Below are 26,912 nucleotides of genomic sequence, written 5' to 3'. Positions count from 1 at the left end.
CAAAATTTTAATGATGGCAATAGATAAACAAAACTTTCCACATGACCGCCGAAAGAACTCTCATTGTGCTTGAGAAGGCCATACGGTGAAACAAAGTATTACCTAACATTGATCGAATTAATGCTGGAAGGGCGTGCGAAGGAGCCGAATGTAATTGTAAACATAGGCAGGATGATATCGGTTGTTCTAACAAGAAAGCAGATGTTAAGTCTCCTAATGGTAGTGAATATTAAATCAAGAAATCTGGAAATCGTTAAATTTAATTTGATTTTGGTGGTACGCTTCTTGGAACGTCGTATTGCAGATTGTCAATCATATTCAAATTTAATGTTATGTTGTATATTGTTTTCTGCGCACTGAATTGTCATTCGCACTAGAAGAGATAAAGTGTCAAACATTTGAAATTAATGCAAATTTATCGTTAATAGCCAATTACTCCGACTTTAAAGCTTCGTGTTAAATAGCTTCCGCATGTTGCAGAGATGCGCGCCACGCAGCGTGGGTGGCAGCTGTTATTCACCTTTCGAAACCTCTCCATTGTGTGAACCCGATTGGCAAACCGTTGTGAAACGGGTCATGTAGTCCCATGTAATTGTGCGCACACTTGTACGGTCTGGAAAGCGCCAGGGTGGCGCGAGAGGTCTATGACCGAGCACATGTCAGAGAACTAACGCGGGGGGGGGGGGGGGGGGGGGGGGTTATGGGGGAGATACGCATTGCATCACTGTTGTCAGTTTGTCTGCTCCCTGGCTGCCTTTGTGTCACGGCTAGCACACAATGTTCGACGGGATAGTCTGCGTGCGGACCAACCGCCCTTGACTCACTTGGGCTGCGCCCGACAACGATCTCCGTGTGACTCACATGGTAGCATTCACACGTTATACCCGCAGCATTGCAGCGACCCGTCTCCCAGGTTGCCTGTGAGAGAGATTTTGCTTACTCTGCACATACACAGTAATTAATTAATGATGTCATCTCAAGCATACTTGTGGTCCGTTTTCCATGGTACCTCAGTTCGTTCTACCTGTTCAGTTTTGTTCGTATTTCCGAGTTTACTTATGTATCACTAATATTTTTATGTTGAAACTGGAGGCAAAATCATTGCTTTCACACCAATGCAGCGCTGTAATTTTGAGTTAAATATTCACTCCTTAAAGCAGTACTTTCATCATATTTCGCAATAAAATGCACTGAAACACTACGATAGACAATACTTTTTAACTCGCTAGAAGAATTACCTTGAGCTTCGCTTGACAAAAAACCGAAAAGGACAGGGCGATTCAGTTATTTCAACAAGTAAATAGCGTGTAAATAGTTTTATGGTGTGGTGCTTGCTCCTCTAACTTCCATTGTTTGTGGCAAGTTAATATTTTACAGAGGATGATCTACTCTTGCTACTGCAATTTGGTTGTGAGTCGTATACCTCAACGCCGACACAAATCACCTTGAAATATGGTAGAATTTACTCCTCATTACTGTACACTGTCGAGTGAACTTAAATTCTGTCAACATGAAAAAAGCCTCTAAATGATTGCTTGCATGCCTTGGTGCCTGTCTTAATGATGCCAATCTCGTCCTCACTCCCCATAGCGTGGGTGGAATGGACTGATTATTCTGCGGAAAACAGTATTAGAAATTCGTAATTAAGTTTCGTATTATAGTGTACAAATACAATTACTTTCAATGTAATTATTACTGTCCCTCTATAAGCTACGCTGTTAGTCCCTAGGTATATGGCACTTATAAAACTGTTGGCCTGCATTCATATGTAGCGGGGTACACATCTTCAACCATTGAACTCACATTTCACTTTCCGCTGATTTCCTATCCCATTGCTGACTAAATCAAGCTTGACCTCAGTCAGCTTATCGAATCAGTTAACGTAGAATAAGGTATCAGTGGTAATAAGGCTGCGAGAGCACCTATGCCAATTAGTCTTACAAAGAATGTTACGAAAGGTAGGAAGATATTTTTGCTTAGCAAGAGTGACAGGAGACAAATTTCAGAGTATCTGAGCAGTCAGCATCAAATATTCGTTGATGAGGAAGGTGTGGAGAACAAATGGAAAAAATTCAGAAACGCCGTGCAATATGTCTTAAACAAGTAAGTTCCGAGTAAGGTCTTAAGGGATGGGAAAGATCCACCATGGTTTAATAGTCTTGTTAGAAAGCTGCTACGTAAACAAAGAGAACTTGATCTAAGATCCAAGAGAAGTAAAAACCTAACTGACAAACAAAGTTGAACGAAGCGAAAATGATCGTAAGGAGAGCAATGAGAGACGCGTTCAATGACTTCGAAAGTAAAACTTTGTCAACCGATCTGAGTAAAACTCCTAAGAGCTTTTGGTCGTCTGTAAAATCAGTAAGTAGTCAAAATCATCTACCCATTCACTCAGTGACCATACTGGGACCGAAAGAAAGATAACAGAGATAAGACCGAAATACTGAAAGCGGTCTTCCGAAATTATTTCACCGCAGAAGATTGTAACATGACCCGTCCTTTCAGTCGTCTTGCGAGCTTCGAAATGGCAGACATTGAGATAACCGGCCGCGAAGTAGAAAAACAACTACAGTCGCTGACTAGTGGAAAGGCGCCAGGGACCAGATGAGATACCTATAATATTCTAAAAATCTATCAGTAATTTATCGTAGATCGCTTGAGCAACGAAGGGTCCTGGCGACAGTAAGAAAGAACAGGTCATTCCCGTTTTTGAGAAGGGCCGTAGGACAGCACACCCAATTATAGAACTATATAGTTCACGTGTATCTATTGTAGAATTATGGAACATGTTCTGTGCTCAAGAATTATGACGTTTTTGGAGAATGAAAACCTATATGAAAGTAAACATGGATTCCGCATACAGAAATCTTGCGAAACTCAGCTCGCTTTGTTCCTCCGTGCCATCTATAGCGTCGTGGACAACAGTGCTCAGGCTGGTGTTCCTTGCCTTCAGGGAGGCATTTGACACCGTCTCACACTGCCGTTTAGTGAAAAAAAAAATACAAGATTATCGAGTATCGGAGCGAATTTGCGACTGAGTTCAAAACTTCCTTCCAGATAGAAGTCAACACGTCGCTCTTAACGGAGCAAAATCGACAGATGTAGGAAGTAATTTCCGGAGTACCCCAAGAAAGTGTGATATGACCGTTACTGTTTACCGTATATATAAATGATCTAGTAGAAAGCGTCGGATGCTCTCTAAGGCTGTTCTTGAATGATGCATAGTGCAGGCTGTGGCAGTTGACCCTGAACGTAAATAAATGTAACATATTGCGCATACATGGTAAAAGAAATCCATTACTGTACGGCTACGTTATTGATGACAAACCGCTGGAAACAATATCTATAGTAAAATATCCAGGAGTAACTACCTAGAGCGACCTGAAGTGGAATGACCACATTGGAGACGGGTCGTTCGCGAACTTGCAGGTCCAAAGGAACCGTTCACCAAGATAACGGAAGGAGCGAGGAATGAATTCTAAGGAACGGTCTTTCATAGTTCACTTCGGTCGCGGCTTTCTACTCATAGTTCCCGAGAACGGGAAACGCTAGGTCTCGTTCCCGCAGTGGCACTTCTGCCGGTCTCGTTCCAGCCTCGGTCCCGTTCCCGTCTCTGTCTCGGTCCCTCGCCCTGACTCGTCCTCCTTCGTGTGGCCACTCGTTGCCGTTCGCTGCGCACGCCCATTGTAGATCTTTGTCAAACCTTTCTTGAACTGTGGACTTCTGGTTCTTTTCGTATTCTGTTCAGCGTCCACGACTGGCAATTAAATTTTATTTTATAATTACGTAAATTACATAAAAATTACATTGTATATAATACATAAATCTTTTCAGGTAACAAAAGGGCATATCAGCTTACTTCACTATTTCGATAAACAGCAGAAGACAGCCGGCCGTAGTGACCTTGCGGTTCTAGGCGCTGCAGTGTGGAGCCGAGCGACCGCTGCGGTCACAGGTTCGAATCCTGCCTCGGGCATGGATGTGTGTGATGTCCTTAGGTTAGTTAGGTTTAATTAGTTCTAAGTGACTGATGACCTCAGAAGTTACGTCGCATAGTGCTCAGAGCCATGTGAACAGCAGAAGACATACTCATAAAAAGGCAAGTTTTTTTGTTATTACACATGCAAAGGAAGTTGGCACAGCACACACGAGTGGCCATTCTCCGTCTTTTTTTGATCCAGGGTAAAACAGCATGTTCGTTATTATGGAAGTCAGACTGACTTACAACCAAATGAAGCCCGCGCTCCATAATCGATTGTCTGGTCTCGGACCAAGTACTAGACTGCTCACTGTCACCCACCAAACGTCATCTATAGTTTCTAAGTGATTTCTGCGTACAGATGTGAGCTGAGTTGGTGACATTTCACTCGCAGCTCCAAGCGGTGTTGGCTTCTGTCACACAGCTTGGGGTTGCTGCCAAGGGGCATCACTGTAATGGGTCAGACACAGGGATGCGAGGGACGTCGAACACGATTGTTCCATTGTTGTGGCTGCCCCTGGTACTGGCTGCACTGAGGTTGACCCCTACCCGTGGTCAAGTGGGAGATCATTCCAAAGTCTGGCAGGCAGCGAAAGACTTTCCGAGGGGCCGATCGTAGGGCCTCCCCGGTTCGTTTGACGAACAGGTTTCGGGCGTTATCTGTGGCTGACAAAGTCTCTGAGCCGAATGCAGTCGTCCACCCTGTTCCAGAGGAAGCTTTTCGGCTCGCAAGATCTGGGCATTCACAGAGGGTGGGTTTGCTGGTAGTTGAGAGGTCCAACGTTAGGCGCGTAATGCTGCCCCTTAGGAACATGGCTGCCAAGGAGAGGAAGGAAGTCAGTGTACACTCCGTATGCATACTGGGGGGAGTGATTCCGGATGTCAAAAGGGTGCTTCCAGATGCCATGAAAAGTACAGGGTGTGGCCAACTGCAGGTGGTGGCACATGTTGGTACCAATGACGTGTGTCGCTTTGGATAGGAGGAGACTCTCTCTGGTCTCAGGCGGCTAGCGGAAATGGTAGAGACTGCCAGTCTTGCTTGCGAGATTAAGGTGGAGCTCACCATCTGCAGCATTGTCGATAGAACTGACTGTGGTCGTTTGGTGCAGAGCCGAGTGGAGGGTTTAAATCAGAGGCTTAGGCGGTTGTGTGACCGTGTAGGCTGCAGATTCCTTGACTTGCGGCATCCGGTGGTGGGTTTCCGGGTTCCGCTTAATAGGTCAGGAGTTCATTACACACAGGAGGCGGCTACACGGGTAGCGGGAGCTGTGTCGAAGAGACTGGGCGTTTTTTTAGGTTAGAGGGTCTCAGGAAACTAAAGAAAAGGCGTCCGTCTAAAAGGGGGCAAATAAAACACGATAAGGTAGTTGTAGAAACGATCAGCTAAATTTCAATTACGCGATAAGTCACACAAATCTGAGGGCTGTAAATTCAACTACATACTTAGGGATTACAATTACAAATAACCTGAATTGGAACGATCACATAGATAGTGTTGTGGGTAGAGCAAACCAAAGACTGCGATTCATTGGCAGAACACTTGAAAGGTGCAATAGGTCTACTAAAGAGACTTGATAACATCACGCTTGTCCGTCCTAATCTAGAGTACTGCTGTGCGGTGTGGGATCCGCATCAGGTAGGACTGACGGATGAAGTCGAAAAAGTTCAAAGAAGGGCAGCTCGTTTCATATTATCTCAAAATAGGGGAGATAGTACCACAGACATGATACGTGAACTGAAGTGGCAATCATTAAAACGTTTCCGTTGCGACGGAATCTTCTCATGAAATTTCAATCACCAGTTTTCTCCTCCGATTGCGAAAACTTTCTGTTCGCTCCCCCCTATATAGGGAGAATGATCATCACGATAAAATAAGATAAATCAGGGCTAACACAGAAAAATTTGTGTGTTCAATTTTCCCACTCGCCGTTCGTGAGTGGAACGGTAGAGAGACAGCTTGAAGGTGGTTCATTGAACCCTCTGCCAGGCACTTTATTGTGAATAGCAGAGTAATCAAGTAGATGTAGAAGTTGTCATGAATAGGACATATCGGATATAAACAAAGACATAGACGAATAAATATATTTGTAAGCGTGCTGCTACCGTTTTTTCGTGTAACTGTGGAGTACTTATGGCCTGACGCGATCGATAGTAATCGGCTACTTTGACCTCCAATAAATCATGTACTATTCAAGTTAAATGCCTGTAATTTATACCAATTTAGGTTTACACTAAAAGCTTTTTTAAGACACGTCGATCGAGAAAATCGGATGAAACGTTTAGATTTTGGAAATTTGTTGCTGGGTGTTAATTGTATAATTTACAGTTAGATACTAAACTTTAAACCAATAAAGATATTGAAAATCTGATTACACCATCAGAATCGTCGTGCAAATAATGGTAATGTACATGTTTCTTTTTGAGGTATCATCATTCATCTGGCTACTATTAATTTCTATACGAACTGTGAAATGTCTGCTATTATGGTTTCACAAAGTTCGCCATCTTTGGCACTCCCGGCATAGACATTTCCTTCATCGACACAAAGCATCGTCCTCGTCACAGCGTCAACATGGAATTCCCAGCCACGTGGCTGGACCCTTCTGGCTTCGGCCAACGTCCGGCACCACGTGGTCGGCCTGCCGAGCGGCCCGTGCACGCCGAACTACCCGTGCGACCGCGCCAACTCCGAACTTAGAATATTTTCGGGGCGCCACAATTCGCCCGTTACTTCACAACATTAAACAGATAGTGGGAAAAGCAGATTCCAGACACAGATTCATAGGAAGAATCTTAAGAATATGTAACTCATCCACAAAGGAAGTGGCTTATAAGACGATTCTTGAGTATTATTCGTCTGTGTGGGATCCCTGTCAGGTTGGACTGATAGGAGAGATAGGGAAGATCCAACAAAGAGCGGCGCGATTCGTCACCAGATTGTTTAGCCGGCACGAGAGCGCTACGGAGATGCTCAACCAACTCAATTGGCAGACGTTGTAAGAGAGGCATTGTGCACCACGGAGAGATTTGCTATTGAAATTTCGAGAGAGCACTTTCCGGGAAGTGTCAGACAACGTTTGGAGGGCTCAGTTATTGGTACAAAAAGTATCCTTTGCCACACACCATTAGCTGGCTTGCGGAGTATGACATAGATGTAGATTCTCCTAGATGGATATGTCTCCAAATATCCCAGTTGACGACATCATGACGACAGATGAACCATAACCTTACTTCCTATTAATTTAAGCAGTACTAAAAAAATCGGGTTGTGACCGAGAGGCTCTAGGCGCTTCAGTCCGGAACCGCGCTGCTGCTACAGTCACAGGTTCGAATCCTGTCTTGGGCGTGGATGTGTGTGATGTCCTTAGGTGTAAGTAGTTCTAAGTCTAGGGGACGAATGACCTCAGATGTTAAGTCCCATAGTGCTTAGAGCCATTTGAATAAAAATCGGTGTAAAAGTGTTTTTAAGCAGTCTGTTGCTATTTAACTCCTGATCAGTATACTACTAATGAAGCATGGCCTAATAAGTTATGTATGTGGTACTTAAACTTGTGTCATCTCTATTTTTCGTAGCACGATGGCTCAGTAATGGAAGCAGTGGTCTTGCATTCACTAGGAACTAGATTCAAGTCTTCATTCTGATTATCCAGAGTTTGCTTTTCTGATAAGACGATGGCACATTCCTTTCCCCAAACCTCACCATTTCACCCCAATCACTGATGAACTCACTTCCTACTAGAAGTGAAACTCCATTCTTCTTTCCTTATTGCCTTAATATTTATCGAAGCTCACTACTGAGGTCGCCGTTTGCATCGCTTCAAACTATTTTGAGGAGGCTACATTGAAGAAAACAGCGTTTTATTGCTTTCTGTTGTTACCCTAACATGTTGCATCATCAAGACAGATTGTTTAGGGTCCCGTTGTAAGATACCGTCACAAGCTAGAATTTGACAAAAAGGAGGCAAAGAACAGCCAACCGAGCGAGGTGGCGCAGTGGTTAGACACTGGACTCGCATTCTGGAGGACGACGGTTCAATCCCGCGTCCGGCCATCCTGATTTAGGTTTTCCGTGATTTCCCTAAATCGCTCCAGGCAAATGCCGGGATGGTTCCTTTGAAAGGGCACGGTCGGCTTCCTTCCCCATCCTTCCCTAATCCGATGAGACCGATGACCTCGCTGTCTGGTCTCCTTCCCCAAACAACCCAACCCAACCAAAGAACAGCCGTGTCAGTTTCATAGGAACAGTCCCAGCTTTTCTCTTCAGCGACTGAGGAAAATCTTGGAAAAGTTAAATTGGATGGCTGAACGGGAATTTGAACCACAGGTCCCTGAAAGCAAGTTCATTGTCTTAACATATTGCGCGTAAATAGATGGAATGGTTAGCACACTGGACTCGTATTTGGGATGACAACGCTTCAGATCCCCGCCGACCGTTCAGATTTAACTCTCCCGTGATTTCCCTAAATCGCTCAAGGAAAATAACGGGATGGTTCATATGACCTACCGCGAGCTTGTCCGCCTTCTCTAAATGATCACGTTGTCGATGGGACGTTAAATGCAAAACCTTTTTTCCTCCCGTATTCATACGAAGCGATTTAGATTGAAACGACCAGACAAACCAAATGCATGAACGGCGGATTCAGGACTGAAAATCTTCGGGAGAATCCTCAGTAAGTGTACCGCAACCACGAAGAAAATAGATTACAAAACCGGCGTTCGACCGATACTTTTAATGTTGCTCCTTAGTCCGGGCCTAGAAAAGAATAGAGAATTCCCAAAGACGAGCAGCACGTTTCGTCACAGGTTCGCTTAGTAAGCGCTACTGTTTCGCAAACATTGTGATCCAGTTCCAGTGGCAAACGTACGTAGTGCATCGCGAAGTGATTTATTATTAAAATTCTCAGAACGTATGTCTTCAAGAGTCAACGAAACACTACCATAAAGGTAAATTAAGGAGATTAGAGTTCGTAAGGAGGCATGTCACCATCAGTCTTACTTTTCTGCGCACCATTCGCGATCAGAAATTGAAAGCGGGCGGGGGTGTGACGGGTACACAAAGTACCTTCCGCTACACACCGTACCGTTGGTTACAAACTATAGACGTAAATGTAGAACCATTGAATCATCATCAGTGTTTCTTTTTAATTTACTTACATTGAAAATATGTTATATTTAGGAACAAATACTTTCAGATTTCTCTCTGATCACCAGTTTCACTAGCAAATTTTACAAAACCTTACACTCATATTTAAAAACACTTGTTGGAAATTTGACTAGTTGTATTCTGTATAACCATAACCATACCTGTATGTATCTGTTCCTCAAAAAATAACTTATCTTTTTACAGAAAACAAAGGAACCCGAATAAACTGTTTAGGAAAACAATAAAACTAATTTTGCTCAGGACAGTAATCTCAGTGTACGTAGTTACTTTACACTGTCATCTCTAAGTACCTAGTCGATAGTGGCTCACGCGGTGCATGATATAACTGGACGCTTTTGTAGTTACGAATAGGTTTCTGTCGTGTTAGTGTCAGTCACACTTTTATATACATTGTACCATCTGCTCTTTGCTATACTGTGTATTGAAGTCTCAGCTGTCGGCTTTTGACTTTTCAATAGTTATAATTTCTATGATAATTTGAATAGTTATTCGGTGTTGAGTGTTGGTATTCATAATGTCTCCGAGCTCTGGTTGCTCTCCCCAGAAAGTTTGTATTTCTGTGTCGTCATCAACCTCACTATTGGTGACGCTAAATCATATTTACATTGTGTGTAGAGTTAATATCCTGCATCGCTAGTCAGTCGTTCTAATCGATATGATGTAACCCATTTTCGCAGGCGTTCGTGGGAGATTCTGAAATACTGATCTAAGTTACTTACTTTCTGTATCTTAGTGGTGTTAAATATGTGTTGAGAAAGGTTGATAAGGTGTAAGAACTTGTGCTTCTGTGGTTATAGGTGATTACGACAGGAAAAGAATGAAAACGTCCGGCAAGCTTCCCCAACTTGACGGCCGGATCACCAACAACAGTTGCCGAATGATCTCACTAATACGATATCTCTGGAAGATTTGGTACTTAACAGAGGACATTAATCGGAAGATATTAATCAAGAACTCTTCGTCAAACTGTCCTGTCCGACGCGAATGACACAGCACTACAATTTCAGCGAATACTCGTACTGTAGCCGGTTCGTTCCAGGCGGATCGCTCTTTCGCCGAAGTTTCGTAAAATACAGGGATTGAATTTTTATTTCTTCGATTCGCACACCAATTGTTAAGCTTCTGATTGAAACCCAGTCAGTTATTCTTGTGAGTAAAATAAAGAATGAAACACATACGTGTAGTATTGCTCAGCATGTATACGTATTCTTCTCTCCGACGAATAAATATAAAAGAATAGAGATACCGTGGAAAACTTGCATTTGCAATAAAGGTAATATACACCCTCGTCCTCTCAAGCCAGCGGGTCACGTAGTCGGACTGTAAGCAGCTAGCGGTGGTGTGGTAACTTCTGTGACGTATCGAGCGCTTGTTTGTGTAGAGTCGGTTGGTACTGCGGAAGCTCGGCTGTGTGTACGTCGAGGCCAGCCTTGCAGCCGGAGAGTGTTAACACCGTTTGCCGCCGCCTGGTCGTGCCAAGGTTGCCAGCATCACTGTTATTGCACTTGGTACGGTATAAGCGCAAGTTGCGTCTGGCTGCGAAACTAGTTGAAGAAGACTGAGCCCGGGCCAAGAGTCGTTCTCAGTTCTTCCTAACATTCGTAGCATCTCGAACATATACGCTCAGAAACATTAATTTTTTTTACTCCTGATTATTGAGAGGTCAACCTCTTAAGGGTGTGTCTGTCGGTAACAAGCAAGACAAGTCTTCAGAGCCCAGAAAAAAATAAATTATAAAATAGAAAACATTAAAGGTGAACTTCTTGTCTCAGAATAGTGTTAAGTAGAGCGAAATTCTATTAAGGAAAACAAGAAGAAGGAAAAAAACTGATTGTTCTCCAGAGCTTTTTCCCAAAAAGGATTCAGTATCCGTACACTTACATTGTTCAAAATTAGTATACAACTGTGACGTAAATACACAAATTTTCATAGTTAATTCGAATTAATTTCGCTACGAGTGTGACCTACTCACAGAAACTGAATGCTAACACTTGATAAATCGCGGAGGAGAAAGAAGCACATTGCTGCCGCGACGACTTGGCATTAGAGATTCGGCTTAGGCAATATGGTCAGTGGCCATACGAAGAAGGTATTTGAATACAAAGAGAATCTGTCATCAGCATTCAGGAGGCTGCATCCCATCCAAGTAGATTCCCAAGCCAGTTGGCAAGTGTCGGAATTTTTTTCTGGTGAAGTGGGTCGTGCGGGGATCGATAAAATAATGAAAGCTTGTGCTTATCGGTTGTTATTGTAGGATATGATGGATGGAAGGACACCATGTGTTTAGGGCAGACTATTTGTCTCTCGATCAGATCTTCGCTCTTGTCATTTATTCACTTTACTGCAATTGTAATGTGAGTGCTGACAGTGGATAAGTATCAGACTACGAAGGCTTGTGATACTATTCTTTTTTGGGCCTAATATTTTTTCAGTCGCATGTCTAGTATTTTCGTATAAAAACGTCATCCTCAGAAGGACAATACTCTGATGTGGCTGTGTGAAGGATAATTTTAAAATCACTGCGATTAGGAAAACACATGACGTAAAGGAACAATGGTTTAACAGCAGAGGTATGAAAAAGAAACAGAAATTTTTCAGTCCTGTAGCAAATGGCTTTCTAAATCACCGAAGAAATGCACTTTATGTTATTCTTCAATATGAGATTATCCTGAACTTATTCAGATGCAATAAATTAATTAATCTGAGGATAAACATAATTTGCCGTGGAACAATATCTCACGAGGAAAGAATCACGTAATTTTAAAATAATACTTGAGGTATACATTTTAACTAAATAAAGTCTAATAAGACAAAGATGAAAGAAATTATAGCCCATTACACACTCGAAGAAATGGCAGGGTCATAGAAAAAAATGTCGATGTTCGCATCGCCGCGTTAAGGCAGCCTGGGGGAGAGAGAACCACATATGCAGAGAGAGAGAGAGAGAGAGAGAGAGAGAGAGAGAGAGAGAGAGAGAGAGAGGAGGAAAGGAAGGATTACAAAGGCGATGATATCACTGAAATGATGTTACCTGGTATTGACTTGCCAAGCTCGAGATATTCCTGAACTGATGGACTGAGAAAGCCGGGAGGAATGTAGGCTCCTGGTTTAGCTACGTTCCTGTCTTCAGGATCTGTCGCTCTGGGTCTCTTCAGGCGTGGTCCTCCTGTGAAACGACAGAAATGATCGTTAATTACGTAACACACTTTCTGTTCGATCGTTCGTAAAAGCTGCTGTGGTGAATCTTGGTAAGTGTATACGATATCGAGGTCTTGAGTGCAAATTAACAGACATTCTAGGAAGGGTTTTGAGTGCGAATCTAAAGGTAGTAGAGCTACAAGCTGCATCTCTGCTTTTTGATATTTCCATATTTGCACTGTCGCCTAGGGTGATGCGTTGCCAATAAATATCACAATTTAAGAATGCCAGAATTTTTAACACAGTTTTCCGTTGTTCTTAGTGGGTCAGTATTTCGAGAAATTGTTGCAGGTTTTGGAGAATTCTCATCTCAAGAAAACTTGGTGAAAACTTAAGACGATGCGGAGACTTCGCTTTTAGGTACAACACCTTATATGGAACACAAAAGTGAATGATGCCTCATTAATAAAACTAATTTCTTACGATAGATATTTTCCATCCAGATGTTGCAGGAAGAAATGCTGTACTATTCAGTAATTAGTGTGAATAATTGATGGCATTAGAGAGTACCATATAGTTGAAAACCAGGCTATAGCGTAATGCAGATGAATGTTATGGCGCAGATCCAGAACGTAACTACAGACAATTGTAAAAATTACTGATGTATAGTCAGTTACACAAGAAAGTGTACGCCGCTATCTGTATGAAATAAAAGACACTATTATAAATATATGTTTACAAGAAAATTCGTAGTGTTATTAATTGGACAATTACCTAATAGTTCATCCAATCGCCGACATTATCAATTATAGCTTGGCACCTTAACCCTCTCTTCGGTAAGTCATCCACGTTTTCAACCTCCAAATATCGTTTGACCCACTTAGTAACGAATGTCTTAGACTTTCTAAGAAATTTGGCAGCTGCCCCATATGAAAGCTTTTGTTCCTTTTGATGATTTATAAGGAACGCTGCCTCGTGACGCTTCAGATACTAGCACTGATTTTAAACTGCAACCGACAAAGCAGAACTTTCGTCTCTCACACTGTTTATCTATACACTGTGCAAAAGCGCATTGATTACAGATTCGAGACCACTACAATAGATGTCGCAGTGGAATTTACATTTAAAATTATGGCGTACTCTTCCTCGTGGAACTGACTGTATGTCATCAGACAGATAAAGCTCCTACCAAGATAATAGGGAGCACATGGAACAAAATTGAGGTTATATGGTTTGGACTTATCACTATAGAAGGTGGATGCATCAGGTATGTCTTCCGTGGAAGTATGAAACCCTTGGGGATCCAGCAGAGCTAGACAAATTAAAATTTTATTGGCACTGGAAAGTAAATTTTTATAGGCTGGTGTTTCAAGACAGTTACGCCGCACACAGGTACAGGAAACAAACGCGGACACTGAATCAGTTAGCAAGTCATTGTGAATAAGAACGCACATGAAATGTCAAGTATTCTTATGAATGTCAGCGTAATGTATCTTTCAGATGCGATCAGCATCTAAGGGATTAAAACAGTCGTTGTAAGACCACTTGTCACAGATTGAGAGCGCTAAGACAAAGGCTATTTTCTTTGCTAACAGTGTTTTCAGTTGTGTATATTACGAAACGAAAAGTGAAACATGTTCATGGTCACAGTATGCTGTCCACCCACAGAAAAGAAATATCAACAGAAATAATATTGTATTGTTTTGTGTCTGAGGCACTTACAAGGTTAAATTGAAAACAGCAAGTATCTTCATTGGTGTAATAAAAGCGTGTGTTTGTATGACCTTTGTATAGTACTGTGCTAGTTGGGTATTTTTGGAATTAGCGTAACGCTCACTTATAGTTCCTTTCGGAAACATCAAATAAGAGCAGAAGAATTCCTCCAAATTTCAGCAAATAGGGAACAATTTTGTTTCTGCCTGTGGTAATGCAGGGCGTGGTGTAGGTTTGTGTTCTAGATAATTGCTTTTCTTGACATATGTCACGTATCTACCGCTCAATAAAACATTTTTTTAATAAAAGTGTATAATTTGCAGATGACGAAGTGTGTTTTTGAAAGGCATAGGATGTAATGTGGATGTTTTAGCCAACAGATTAGCGAATAACATCACATCGTACCTTCAAAAAGTAAATTTCTGACACACAAATCATGTAAAACCCAGATTGTGTTGTTGCACTAACAAGGAACCCGTTGACTGCGAGGTCACAAAAGGCCAATGAAGTTTGCGGCATTGGATGCCCCACGTATTGTCTACCATGCAACCACAATATTGACTGCTAGTGGCAACAGGAGTGGACGCTGGAGGTATGCAGTGGTGAGCACAGCACCAGGCTACGGAACGTAGCTGAACTACTTACTCGACGAGTCACTTTCAACAGTATTACAGTGCTAGCGGTGTTGATACAAAGGAGAGCAATGGCAAAGACAAACAATGTAAGCATTGGAATATATCTACCATCAGAAGTTGCCGAAGTTGACATTTCGTCGGAAAGGAATTTCGCGAGTGAGAAAGAATTGGCAAATGAAATATTAGCGTTTCTGCAGTGGAATGTGTGGTGTCATACACGCTCGACTGTGCGGACAATGAACATGAGGAGTACCATGATGACAGTACATGCATAACAAGTGACTGTTATTCCAGGTTTCGGACGTTGTAGACTGGGCAGACAGGTAAAACACGACAGGCGGCGAACTGTAGCGGAACTAACATCAGACGTTAATGCTGGGTAGAGTAGAAGTGTGTCTGAACACACAGCGCACCGAATACTCCTAATGATGTGCCTCCGCAGCCGACGATCCATGCATGTTCCAGTTTTAACACCACGACATCGCCAACTACTACTGAAATTCACACGTGACCTTCGACATTGCGCAGTGGCAGAGCGTTGCGTGGTCTGATGGGTCCCGATACTTTGATCATCATGTCAATGGGAGTGTGCGAATCCGTCGGTCTTCCCGGGGAAGAGCTCCTTGACACCTGTACTGCCGGACGGAGATAAGGTGGCAGCGGCTCCAGCATGCTCTGGGGAACATTCACATGGGTATCCAAGGGTCCAGTGGAGCTCTTACAAGGCACCATGACTGCCAAGGTGTATACTGGTTGCAGACCACGTACCCCTCTTCATGACGACCATGTTTCCCGACGACAGTGGCATTTTTCAACAAGATAATGCACCGTGTCACAAGGCCAAGAGAGTGATGCAGTGGTACGAGGAACACAGTGGCGAGTTCCGGTTGATGTGCTGTCCCCCCAACTCGCCATATTTGAACCCGTTCAAACACATGTGGGATGTGATTGAATCGGAGCTCATCGCCCCCCCCCCCCCCCCCCCCGCGGTATTTGTGAGAATTAGGTGACATGTGTGACTGGTGTGTGCAGATGTGGTGCCAACTCCCTCCAGCGACCTACCAAGGCATCATTGCTTCCTTTCAACGACGCGCCGCTTTTATCCGTGCCAAAGGTGGTCATACCGGCTATTGTTTTGTCGTTATGTTCTGCCTGGTCAGTGTAGGTACGAGAAGAGTGTCAAAGAGACATTTTGTCCACAAAGTTTATGTAATGGAATTCCTTGCATTATATATTGTGTAATAAATGGTGTTTACATCTTTAGAGATTCCCTAAAATCTTTTACGCAAATAGTTACTTTCATGAATGTTCTTTCCGTCAGAATGTAGTAACAATCTCATCTGAACGGTGAGAGTTACGTAATTCATGTAGTAGCTTTCCGCACTTTCCATTTGGAAATTAGTAATGGCTGTTATTGTGTTTACCAGCTACGCCTTCAGCTAACCGTGTGCGGAACGTTAAGCAGTGGAAACATGAGTCATGAAACGTATAACGTGAATTTTTCACGGTTATCTTTTTGCTGCGAGATCAAACTTTTTGGTGAATTTCTGTAGCGTTTGTAGTCATTGAACGTACTTGGTGTCGAAAGACGTGGAAAAGTGTTCTTTTATGTTTTTAATTAAAATCACTTTTCTCTCCCACTACAGATGAACTATTAGTGTATAACAGGAATTTCAAATTTCCAATATGGAGTTGTTGGGTGGACACGTTGATATTTCACTCCTATTTTTTAAAGAAATTCTCTGTTTGTGTGGAATCGCTCACATTAGTTGCTATACTCATTTTCTCCTAACGAAAATACGATTTCCTTCAATTCCAGGGTGTCAGATACGTGTGCACAATTAAGAATCGATACAGAACGTCGTTTGTAAGGCTAGCTGAGAAGTTACTGCTTGCAGGTATATACCGAAAATTTGCGTGTGTCGTTACGTTCCCCCTATAAGTGCTTTTTTCTGTTCAGCCAAAAAGATTTTTTTCTACCCCCTTTGGACTTTCGAGTTGTCTATAACTCGTAATTTGAACATCGTATTAGGCACGTTTCCGAAGACGTCTCTGGTCCGAGATGAAGAAGTTGCGAACTTGCTACTGCTCGCAGTTAACGCACTGCAACAATTTCCTATATAAAGAGTGCATCAAAGTTAAAATTGCCTCAATAAAATCAGCTACATGTACAAAATTTTGTCTCGCGTAGAGCAGACTTCAAGCGAGGAACCAAATTTTACTTGATGATTTGTGATGGAAATTATAAAATCAGAGATGTAGTGCTTTGTTTCAAGGTTAGTTCTCAGCGGAGCTTCAAACCTGAGTGTACGGATTGTGGCAGATAGATATAATTCAGGCCAGGCGCAAGCCTCCCGTCAAGCTCTGGCGTACCAGCGTAAGGTCACTGGACAAAATATAGGATTTCTCAAATCTTTTTAGTCAAATTGGAACAGGTGGTAGTGGGTCCAGATCCGATCATATTGAGATAGCGAACCAATAGTCGAAAATGCATATTTATTGTGTTGTGGATATATACACTGTACACCTCATAACAAAGCGATGCCGCCACTCTCAATCTGTGTATTGCAACGGCGCATGCAGTTCTGCGGCACTCTTCCAAAGACCCCGGATGTCTGTTGCACACTGAAACGGGCAGCGGGTGATAAATAGCGTACACCCCTGACCACCAGATAGACATAATGTACACAACTTAGCTCATAGCACGTGCGTCGTGTGACGACCGCGTGCATCGCACCGATGCGTTAATTTTTCCCGCACGCACACCACTATCCCTGGTGTCAGTTGTCCATTGCATCAGACAGCTTGTGATGTGCCTGTGGTGAGGTGTGTTACTGTGTACAGTGCATGACGCGTAGTCAAAGATGGGACGTTACTAGTCACGAGAATTGGCAGGCATGCATTTAATGTACCGGACGGACAAGATATAGCAAGCAGCGCGAATGTACAGAGAGTGCTCTTCCAACAGGCGTCATCCTGATTGGAAGTAGTTTATCTCTGTGGATACGAACTTATGAGAGATGCGTCATTCACGCCACAGACATCCGGCCAAGGTTCCCGCCGAAGATATGTTTGAACACCAGACTTTGAGGAGATGGTGTTGGAGCGTATAGCTGACCACCGAGCTGTAAGCACCCGTCAGCTTGCCCCTGAAACCAACACTTTGAAAGATACAGTATGGAGAGTACGGGTGGTGCAGGCGTTACACCCCTGCAAGCACTGGGACCAACAGATTTTAACCCCCACATTCACTTCTGTCTGTGGATTATCCACCGCAGTGCTGTAGTACCGAACTTCATACATTTTGTATTGTTCACAGATAAGGCCCCATTCACCTGTGATGGTGTTTTCAGCAGCCGCAACAGCCAAGTCGGGGGTGAGGACATTACCCACACCACCCACGTTGGTGACCACCAGTAACGATCCTGGTAACGTATGGGTGGTCATTGCCCAGGATCACGTAATATATTTGCTGCCTCCCCGTTTGACTCTTCCACGTTTCCTGGTGTTCCTACGAGATATGCTTCCACTATTCTAGTAGACTGTATCCCTTGTTGTACGCTAAATGATATGGTTTCAACACGACGATGCACCAACCCACTTCGATTTTAATGTCCACGAATACCTGAACAACACGTACCCTCATCATTGGATTTGAAGGGGAGGTCTTGTCCCATGGCCAGGGTGATCACCGGATCTCTCGCCTCTGGGCTTCTTGTTCTGGGTTTACGTCAAGACGATGGTGTATGAAACCTCTCGCAGAAACGGATGAAGAAATGCTTGCTAATGTCGAAGCTGCCGGTCTCTTGGTACAATAGACACCAGGGATCTTCGGGAGAATGGACAAAACTTCATGTGCCGTTGCCACGCATGCATTGCATTGAGACTGCGGTCGTCACTTCAACTACTGTGAGCTACGTTGTTATACAGTGTACGCTGTGTATGTCCATAACACACTAAATATGCATTTACAACTATTGGTTCCCTACCTCAATATAATCGGTTGTGGCCCCATCACATGTTTCAATTTGAGTCAAAAGGTTTGAGTCACCCTGTATTAGCTTTCCCCCCCCCCCTCCCCATCCCCCGCCTCCCCCTCAAAAGATCACACTGGTCGCTACAGAGCATCGTAAATGGTCTGGAGCCGGTACTAGGTGGCAATCAGACTCTCCACCGCTGACGTGGTGACATGACGGAAGGGAGCTATCGTGTTTCGACATGGCGTGACCACACTATGAATTATGTATCAACGCAGGCCGTCCAGCGCAGTGCAACATGGCGGAAGAACAATGGTCGTAAAATTATTCTGAACGACAAGCACTGCAGACGGGGGTTACGCCTGCGAATTTGTTTCGAAACCGATAGGAATTGCTGCTGTCAGTGAATGCAGGACCATCTCGATTAGTTTCCGAACGAACATCGCGAACGGAGTTCTAAGTAGCTTCGGATGGACATGGCACGGATGCTGGACACTGAGTAACTCCAGATGGGTAAGGCATGGATGCTGGTTAGCGACTTGACGATGCAGATAGTACTTAGCTTATACACGCACACAGTGGTAAAGTGACAGTACCTCCTGGCCGAAACTGCCCACGCTGGCACCCGTGCCTATTAAGTTACCGTACTGCTCTTCAACCACAATGGGAGCGCCAGCTGAGCGGTAGCACTCGATGGAGCCTCCAAGTCTCTTTCGTCGGAGTTTTTTTCCAATTTCGTTTATTGTCGCTCACTTTTCTGTCGTATTCGTTTCTGTTTCTGCCTAACTTTTGTCTGCCCCTCTTCTCAGTTACTCATCCTTCACATTATCAAGTTAGGGGGCAATCTAGGTTAATGTAGAAACAGAAGTACAACTTCAAACAGCCATATCGCCAGTGTACAGAATTTATTTATATGACATTAATTTAAAATTATTATAAGAAAATAAGTGTAACGTACTCTGGTTTGGATTATTTAATGTATGTCTGCTGTGTAACATTCTTGGATCTTTGGTTTGTCTTTATACTTTATAGGACACGACTTATTTTTGTTTGTAACTTGTATCACAGTACCACCAGTTAGCTGGTCGTAAGGTCTATGATGTTTGCTTGAGAATCTCAGTCTTCATTCTGCTAATATACGAACATGAGTTTATACACTGAAGAGCCAAAGAAACTGGTACAGCTGCATAATATCCCCCCTGCGGGTCCGGGGTAAGAATAGGCCCGAGGTATTCCTGCCTGTCGTACGAGGCGACTAAAAGGAGTTTCAACCGTTTCGGCATTCCGTGTGATGGTCCCCCTTGGGGTTTGACCTCCATTTTTCAAAATTCCTTTTGGGAAAGGACACCTTACGTGGTGTACCACTGGTCCTAAGTGCACTAAGACCTTGGCACTCAGCATTGCACCGGCGTTGTAACCATACCCACTATTCCTCAAATTGGGCCTAAACGCCTGATGGGTTGTTCAAGTTCCGCCCATAGTGCATCTCCATCTGCACCAGCGATCATGATGGACAGTCCATGGCACCAGAAATCCAGCACGGTAGCCAGCCCGTTGTGGTGGGGTCGTCATGTACCCTCTAGGTTGTAGCCCCCTGACAACACAGGGATCGTACTGCCGATACCTGAGCTGCACCCTCCCCACGTCGGCCAAGGAGTAGATGCCCGTCTCCTTGGGGCATCAGGACTCCCGGCAATGGTCATCCTGCCAGGTGGCCCTTGCTGCGGCTGGGTGGCGCCCGTGGGGAGAGCCCCTGGTCGGAGTGGGTAGTATCGGGGCGGACGTTTCGCAGATGAAACGTCAACACGTATCAGGTCGCTAAGCGGCCGAGTCTTTCAAAAGAAAAGGTACCGTTTCTAGTTCTAGTTCTGGTTCTCCTGCCCTTTCCCCCTTGGCCACTCCATGGGAGGAGGGACAGGCCCGCCGGCTTGGGGCGAAGTACTTCCCCCGCTATTTGGTCTGTTCTCGAACCGATGGGGGACATTCGCCACCTCCAAGCCCATGTTCTTTGTTCAGCACATTGAGGACATCTTCGGGGAAATCGAGGCTCTCAGCAAGATGCGTTCAGGGTCCGTTCTTATCAAGACCACCTCCGCCACACAGTCGGCGGCGCTCCAGGCGTGCGACCGCCTAGGGGACATCCCAGTATCCATTGTCCCACATCTGGCACTAAATAGGACGCAGGGGGTTATTTTTCATCGTGACCTCCTGCTACAATCTGATGAGCAGCTCAGGGCCAACCTGGAGCGCCGAGGCGTGCATTTCGTCCGGCGAGTCCAGCGCGGCCCCAAAGACCATCGCATCGACACCGGGGCCTTTATCCTCGCCTTCGAGGGGGACATTGTCCCAGAGAAGGTAAAGGTGATGTGCTATCGGTGTGACGTGCGACCTTACGTCCCGTCCCGCCTCCTATGCGCTGTTTTAGGTGTTTGCGTTTTGGGCACATGTCGTCACGGTGTGAAGCTGAGCCCCTTTGTGGCGATTGTGGACGTCCTCTTCGTGAGGAACATACATGCACCCCACCACCTCGGTGCATTAATTGTCCTGGCGTCCACTCGCCTAGATCCTCAGACTGCCCCGCATATCAGAAGGAGAAGAAGATACAAGAAATCAAAACTTTGGATCGGCTCTCTTATTCTGAGGCCAGGAAGAAGTATGACCACCTCCATCCCGTGCCATTGACCACTTCGTTTGCCTCAGTTGTGTCTACTCCTTCCGCGGTATCCTCACCCCTATCCTGTCGCCCCTCCGCCTATCAGGGGGCTCTGCCTCCGCCTCCCAAATCCCTCCCTTCCAAATCCTCCTCCCCCGTGGCCCCCACCCCATCTGCCCCAGGGGCCACCCTTCCTCCTCCTCCTCCCCCCACGCCACCTGAGAAGCGATCCTCTTCTCAGGTGTCCATTGGGGAAACGTTCCGGACCCCAGCTTCCGAGGTCCGGCGTTCCAAAAACGGACCCCGCGCGTGAGGACCTTCTTCGGGTCCAGCCCACCATCCCTGTGCCTCCTCGGCCTTCCAAGAAGGCCTCCAAGAAGAAGTCTCTATCCCCCTCTCCACCCCGGCGCGTTTCGTCTGACGCTCCATCCGTGAGTCGCTGCTCCCGGCCGTCCTCAGTTTCGCCGGGACGCTCTGCTGCCAGGCGCTCAGCTGGCCTTTCGTCGGCAAATGATGCTGCCCCTCCTACACAACCAGGGACAGCGGCCGCAGCTGGCGACAAGTCGATGGAACCGGATCCGCCTCCCGTCGGTTGTAGCGTTGTTCCCTCGCAACCTGGCCCTCCGCGGCCGTCGAGGTGACCAGCTCTTCCCCCGTCTCGTTCCACCAACTTTTTGACTAGCGATGGCGTTGTTTCATTGGAACATAAGAGGTATTCGATCTAATCGGCAGGAATTACAACTGCTCCTCTGCCTGCACTGTCCGCTCGTCCTTGGTCTCCAGGAAACCAAGTTGCGCCCGACTGACCGTATTGCCTTTACCCACTATACCTCGGAGCGGTATGACCTCACCCATGTGGACGGTATCCCAGCTCATGGTGGGGTCATGTTGCTCGTTCGGGACGATGTCTATTACCATCCCATCCCATTGACCACCCCACTCCAAGCAATAGCTGTCCGCATTACTCTTTCTGCTTTTACTTTTTCAGTTTGTACCATCTACACTCCACCGTCATCTGCTGTTAGTCGGGCTGACATGATGCACCTGATCGTTCAGCTTCCCCCGCCGTTTTTATTGTTTGGCGACTTCAATGCCCATCATCCCCTTTGGGGCTCTCCTGCATCCTGTCAAAGAGGCTCACTCTTGGCGGATGTCTTCAACCATCTCAATCTTGTCTGCCTCAATACCGGCGCCCCGACTTTCCTCTCGGACTCTACTCATACCTACTCCCACTTGGACCTCTCGATCTGTTCTACCACTCTTGCCCGTCGGTTCGAGTGGTATGTCCTTTCTGACACCTATTCGAGCGACCACTTTCCCTGTGTCGTTCGTCTCCTGCACCACACCCCATCCCCACGTCCTTCGAGCTGGAACATACTGAAAGCTGACTGGAGACTTTACTCCTTCCTGGCGACCTTTCCGGACCACGATTTTCCCAGTTGTGACAGTCAGGTCGAATACCTCACGGCTGTTATCATCAATGCTGCCGAAAGTTCCATTCCTCGTACTACTTCTTCTTCACGTCGCGTTTCCGTCCCCTGGTGGAACGAGGCTTGTAGGGACGCTATCCGTGCTCGACGACGTGCTTTACGCACCTTTCGCCGCCATCCTACGTTGGCGAATTGTATTGAATACAAACGACTCCGAGCGCAATGCCGTAGAGTCATCAAAGACAGCAAAAAAGCTTGTTGGGCCTCTTTCACCAGCTCCTTTAACAGTTTTACTCCCTCTTCCGTCGTTTGGGGTAGCCTGCACCGGCTGTCGGGCATTAAGGCCCACTCCTCGGTACCTGGCCTGACCTCAGGTAATGAGGTCCTTGTTGATCCTGTGGCTGTCTCCAACGCCTTTGGCCGCTTTTTCGCGGAGGTTTCAAGGTCCGCCCATTACCATCCTGCCTTCCTTCCCAGGAAAGAGGCAGAAGAGGCTCGACGACCTTCCTTCCACTTGCTGAATCTGGAAACTTATAATGCCCCCTTTACTATGCGGGAACTCGTTCGTGCGCTTGCACTGTCCCGGTCCTCTGCTCCGGGGCCAGATGCCATTCACGTTCAGATGCTGGCACACCTTTCTCCGGCGGGCAAAAGCTTCCTTCTTCGTACCTACAATCGCGTCTGGACCGAAGGTCAAGTCCCCATGCGTTGGCGTGACGCCGTTGTTGTTCCTATACCCAAACCCGGGAAGGATAGACACCTTCCTTTTAGTTACCGCCCCATTTCTCTTACAAGCTGTGTCTGTAAGGTGATGGAGCGCATGGTTAATGCTCGGTTAGTCTGGATTCTTGAATCTCGACGGCTACTTACTAATGTCCAATGCGGCTTTCGTCGCCGCCGCTCCGCTGTTGACCACCTTGTGACCTTGTCAACATGCATCATGAACAACTTTTTGCGACGGCGCCAAACGGTAGCCGTGTTCTTCGACTTGGAGAAGGCTTATGATACCTGTTGGAGAGGAGGTATCCTCCGCACTATGCACAGGTGGGGCCTACGCGGTCGCCTGCCCCTTTTTATTGATTCCTTTTTAACGGATCGAAAGTTTAGGGTACGTGTGGGTTCCGTATTGTCCGACGTCTTCCTCCAGGAGAACGGAGTGCCTCAGGGCTCCGTCTTGAGCGTAGCCCTTTTTGCCATCGCAATCAATCCAATTATGGATTGCATTCCACCTCATGTCTCCCGCTCTCTCTTTGTCGATGACTTTGCGATCTACTGCAGTGCCCAGAGAACATGCCTCCTGGAGCGCTGCCTTCAGCGGTGTCTAGACAGCCTCTACTCATGGAGCGTGGCAAATGGCTTCCGGTTCTCTGAAGAGAAGACGGTTTGTATCAACTTTTGGCGATATAAAGCGTTCCTTCCGCCATACTTACGTCTCGGTCCCGTTGTTCTCCCATTCGTGGACACAACTAAGTTTCTAGGGCTCACGTTGGACAGGAAACTGTGTTGGTCTCCACATGTCTCTTATTTGGCGGCCCGTTGTACACGTTCCCTTAATGTCCTCAGAGTTCTTAGCGGTTCATCTTGGGGAGCGGATCGCACTGTCCTGCTTCGCTTGTATCGGTCCATAGTCCGATCGAAGCTGGATTATGGGAGCTTCGTCTACTCGTCCGCTCGGCCATCCCTCTTACGCCGGCTCAACTCCATCCACCATCGGGGGATACGTCTTGCGACCGGAGCCTTCTACACTAGTCCTGTCGAGAGTCTTTATGCTGAAGCTGCCGAGTTACCATTGACCTACCGGCGCGACGTACTGCTGTGTTGGTATGCCCGCCGGCTGTTGTCTATGCCCGACCACCCCTCTTACAAGTCCTTCTTCGCCGATTCTCTCGACCGACAGTACGGGTTGTATGTGTCTGCCCTGTTGCCCCCCGGAGTCCGCTTCCGTCGCCTGCTTCGACAATTGGATTTTGCCCTCCCTACCACCTTCAGAGAGGGTGAGAGCCCGACACCACCTTGGCTCCAGGCTCCGGTTCATATTTATCTCGACCTCAGCTCACTCCCGAAGGAGGGTACTCCGGCTGCAGTGTATTGCTCACGGTTTGTCGAACTTCGTGCTCGACTTGCCGGTCACACCTTTATTTACACCGATGGCTCCAAAACTGACGATGGTGTCGGCTGTGCCTTTGTCGTCAGAGCCGCCATCTTTAAATACCGGCTCCTCGACCAATGTTCCAGCTTTACGGCCGAGCTTTTTGCTCTCCATCAGGCCGTTCAGTATGCCCGCCGCCACCGACATTCATCGTATGTACTCTGCTCTGACTCACTCAGTGCTCTTCAGAGCCTTGGAGCTCCCTATCCGGTCCATCCCTTGATTCAACGGATGCAGCAGTCCCTCCATTCTTTCGCTGATAATGGTGGTTCTGTCAGCTTTCTGTGGGTTCCCGGACATGTAGGAGTGCCTGGGAATGAGGCTGCGGATGCTGCAGCCAAGGCTGCAGTTCTCCTGCCTCGGCCAGCCTCCAATTGTGTCCCGTCATCTGACGTTCGTGGGGATGTATGTAAGAGGCTTGTGTCGTTGTGGTGGGATGCTTGGTCCTCCCTCCAAGGAAACAAGCTCCGGGCAGTAAAACCGCTCCCAACTGCTTGGACAACATCCTCCCGACCATCTCGGCGCGAGGAGGTCCTCCTGACCAGGTTGCGGATTTGGCATTGCCGGTTTAGCCACCGCTACCTGCTCTCCGGTGACCCAGCCCCGCAGTGCCCTTGTGGTCAGGCATTAACAGTGCGCCATGTTTTATTGTCGTGTCCCCGTTTTAGTCAATTTCGTGTTGTCCTGTCCCTGCCATCTACTTTACCGGATGTTTTAGCTGATGACGCTCGAGCAGCTGCTCGTATTCTGCGTTTTATAACTTTAACTGGCTTGTCCAAAGACATTTAACCTTTTTACTTATTTTATCTGCATCTTTGTCAGGTCCTTCTGGTGTCCCCTCCATCCCCTTGAGTTTTACCGGATTCCATGTGCTCTAAGAACAGTGACTGGGCGCTAATGACCTCAGCAGTTGAGCGCCCTTAAACCCAACCAAAAAAAAAAAAAAAAAAAAAAAAAAAAAAAAAAAAAAAAAAAAAAAAAGCTGCATAATATCGTGTAGGGCCCCCGTGAACATACAAAAGTGCCGCAACACGACGTGGCATGGACTAGACTAATGTCTGAAGTAGTGCTGCAGGGTATGGACACCATGAGTCCTGTAGGGCGATCCATAAATCCATAAGAGTGCGAGGGGGTGGAGATCTCTTCTGAACAGCACATTACAAGCCATCCGAAATATGCTCAATAAAGTTCATGTCTGAGGAGTTTGGTAGCCAGCGGAAGTATTGAAATTCACACAATTGTTCCTGGAGCCACCCTGTATCAATTCTAGACGTGTCGAGTGTCACATTGTCCTGCTGGAATAGCCCAAGTCCACCAAATTGCCCAATGGACATGAATGGGTGCAGGTGATCAGACAGGAAGCTTACGTACATGTCACCTATCAGAGTCGTATCTAGACGTATCAGGGGAACCATATCACTCCAGCTGCACACGCCCCGCCCCACACCATTACAGAGCTTCCACAAGCATGAATACTCCCCTGCTGACATGCACAGTCCATGGATTCATGAGGTTGTCTCCATACCCATACACATCCATCTGCTTGATAAAATTTGAAATGAGACCAGGCAACATGTTTCCAGGCATCAACAGTCCAATGTCGGTGTTGACGGGCCTAGGCGAGGCATAAAGCTTTGTGGCGTGCAGTTATCAAGGGTATACAACTGGGTCTTCGGCTCCGAAAGCCCATATCGATGATATTTCGTTGAATGGTTCGCACGCTGACACTTGTTGATGGCCCAGCATTGAAATCTGCAACAGTTTGTGGAAGGGTTGCACTTCTGTCACATTGAACGGTTCTCTTCAGTCGTCGTTGGTCCTGTTCGTGCAGGATTGTTTTCAGGCCGCAGCGATTTGCCAGAGAGTTGATGTTTTACCAGATCCCTGATATTCACGGTACACCGATGAAATGGTCGCACGGGAAAATCCACACTTCACCGCTACCTAGGAGATGCTGCGTCCCATCGCTCGTGCGCCGACTATAACACCACGTTCAAACTTATTTAAATCTTGATAACCTGCCATTGTAACAGCAGTAACCGATCTAACAACTGCGCCAGATACTACTTGTCTG

General features: G+C 46.1%; 2 protein-coding genes across 4 annotated transcripts in view; one reads left to right on the top strand and one right to left on the bottom strand.

The window, feature by feature from the left end:
- LOC124595488 (RING finger protein 17) overlaps positions 1–26,912 on the top strand; it is a 485,726-nt gene that overhangs the window by 227,857 nt on the left and 230,957 nt on the right. The window lies entirely within an intron of this gene.
- Positions 1–26,912, bottom strand: part of LOC124595490 — a 73,860-nt gene that overhangs the window by 12,331 nt on the left and 34,617 nt on the right. The window contains exon 2 of the mRNA XM_047134253.1: positions 12,175–12,309. Coding sequence (XP_046990209.1) covers positions 12,175–12,309 — 135 coding nt within the window. The remainder of the gene's footprint in view (positions 1–12,174; positions 12,310–26,912) is intronic.

Source organism: Schistocerca americana, chromosome 2, assembly GCF_021461395.2.
Source record: "Schistocerca americana isolate TAMUIC-IGC-003095 chromosome 2, iqSchAmer2.1, whole genome shotgun sequence".
NCBI classification, from domain to species: Eukaryota; Metazoa; Arthropoda; class Insecta; order Orthoptera; family Acrididae; genus Schistocerca; species Schistocerca americana.
Note: the sequence above shows the minus strand (reverse complement) of the source record. Positions and strands in the feature narration are given on the sequence as shown.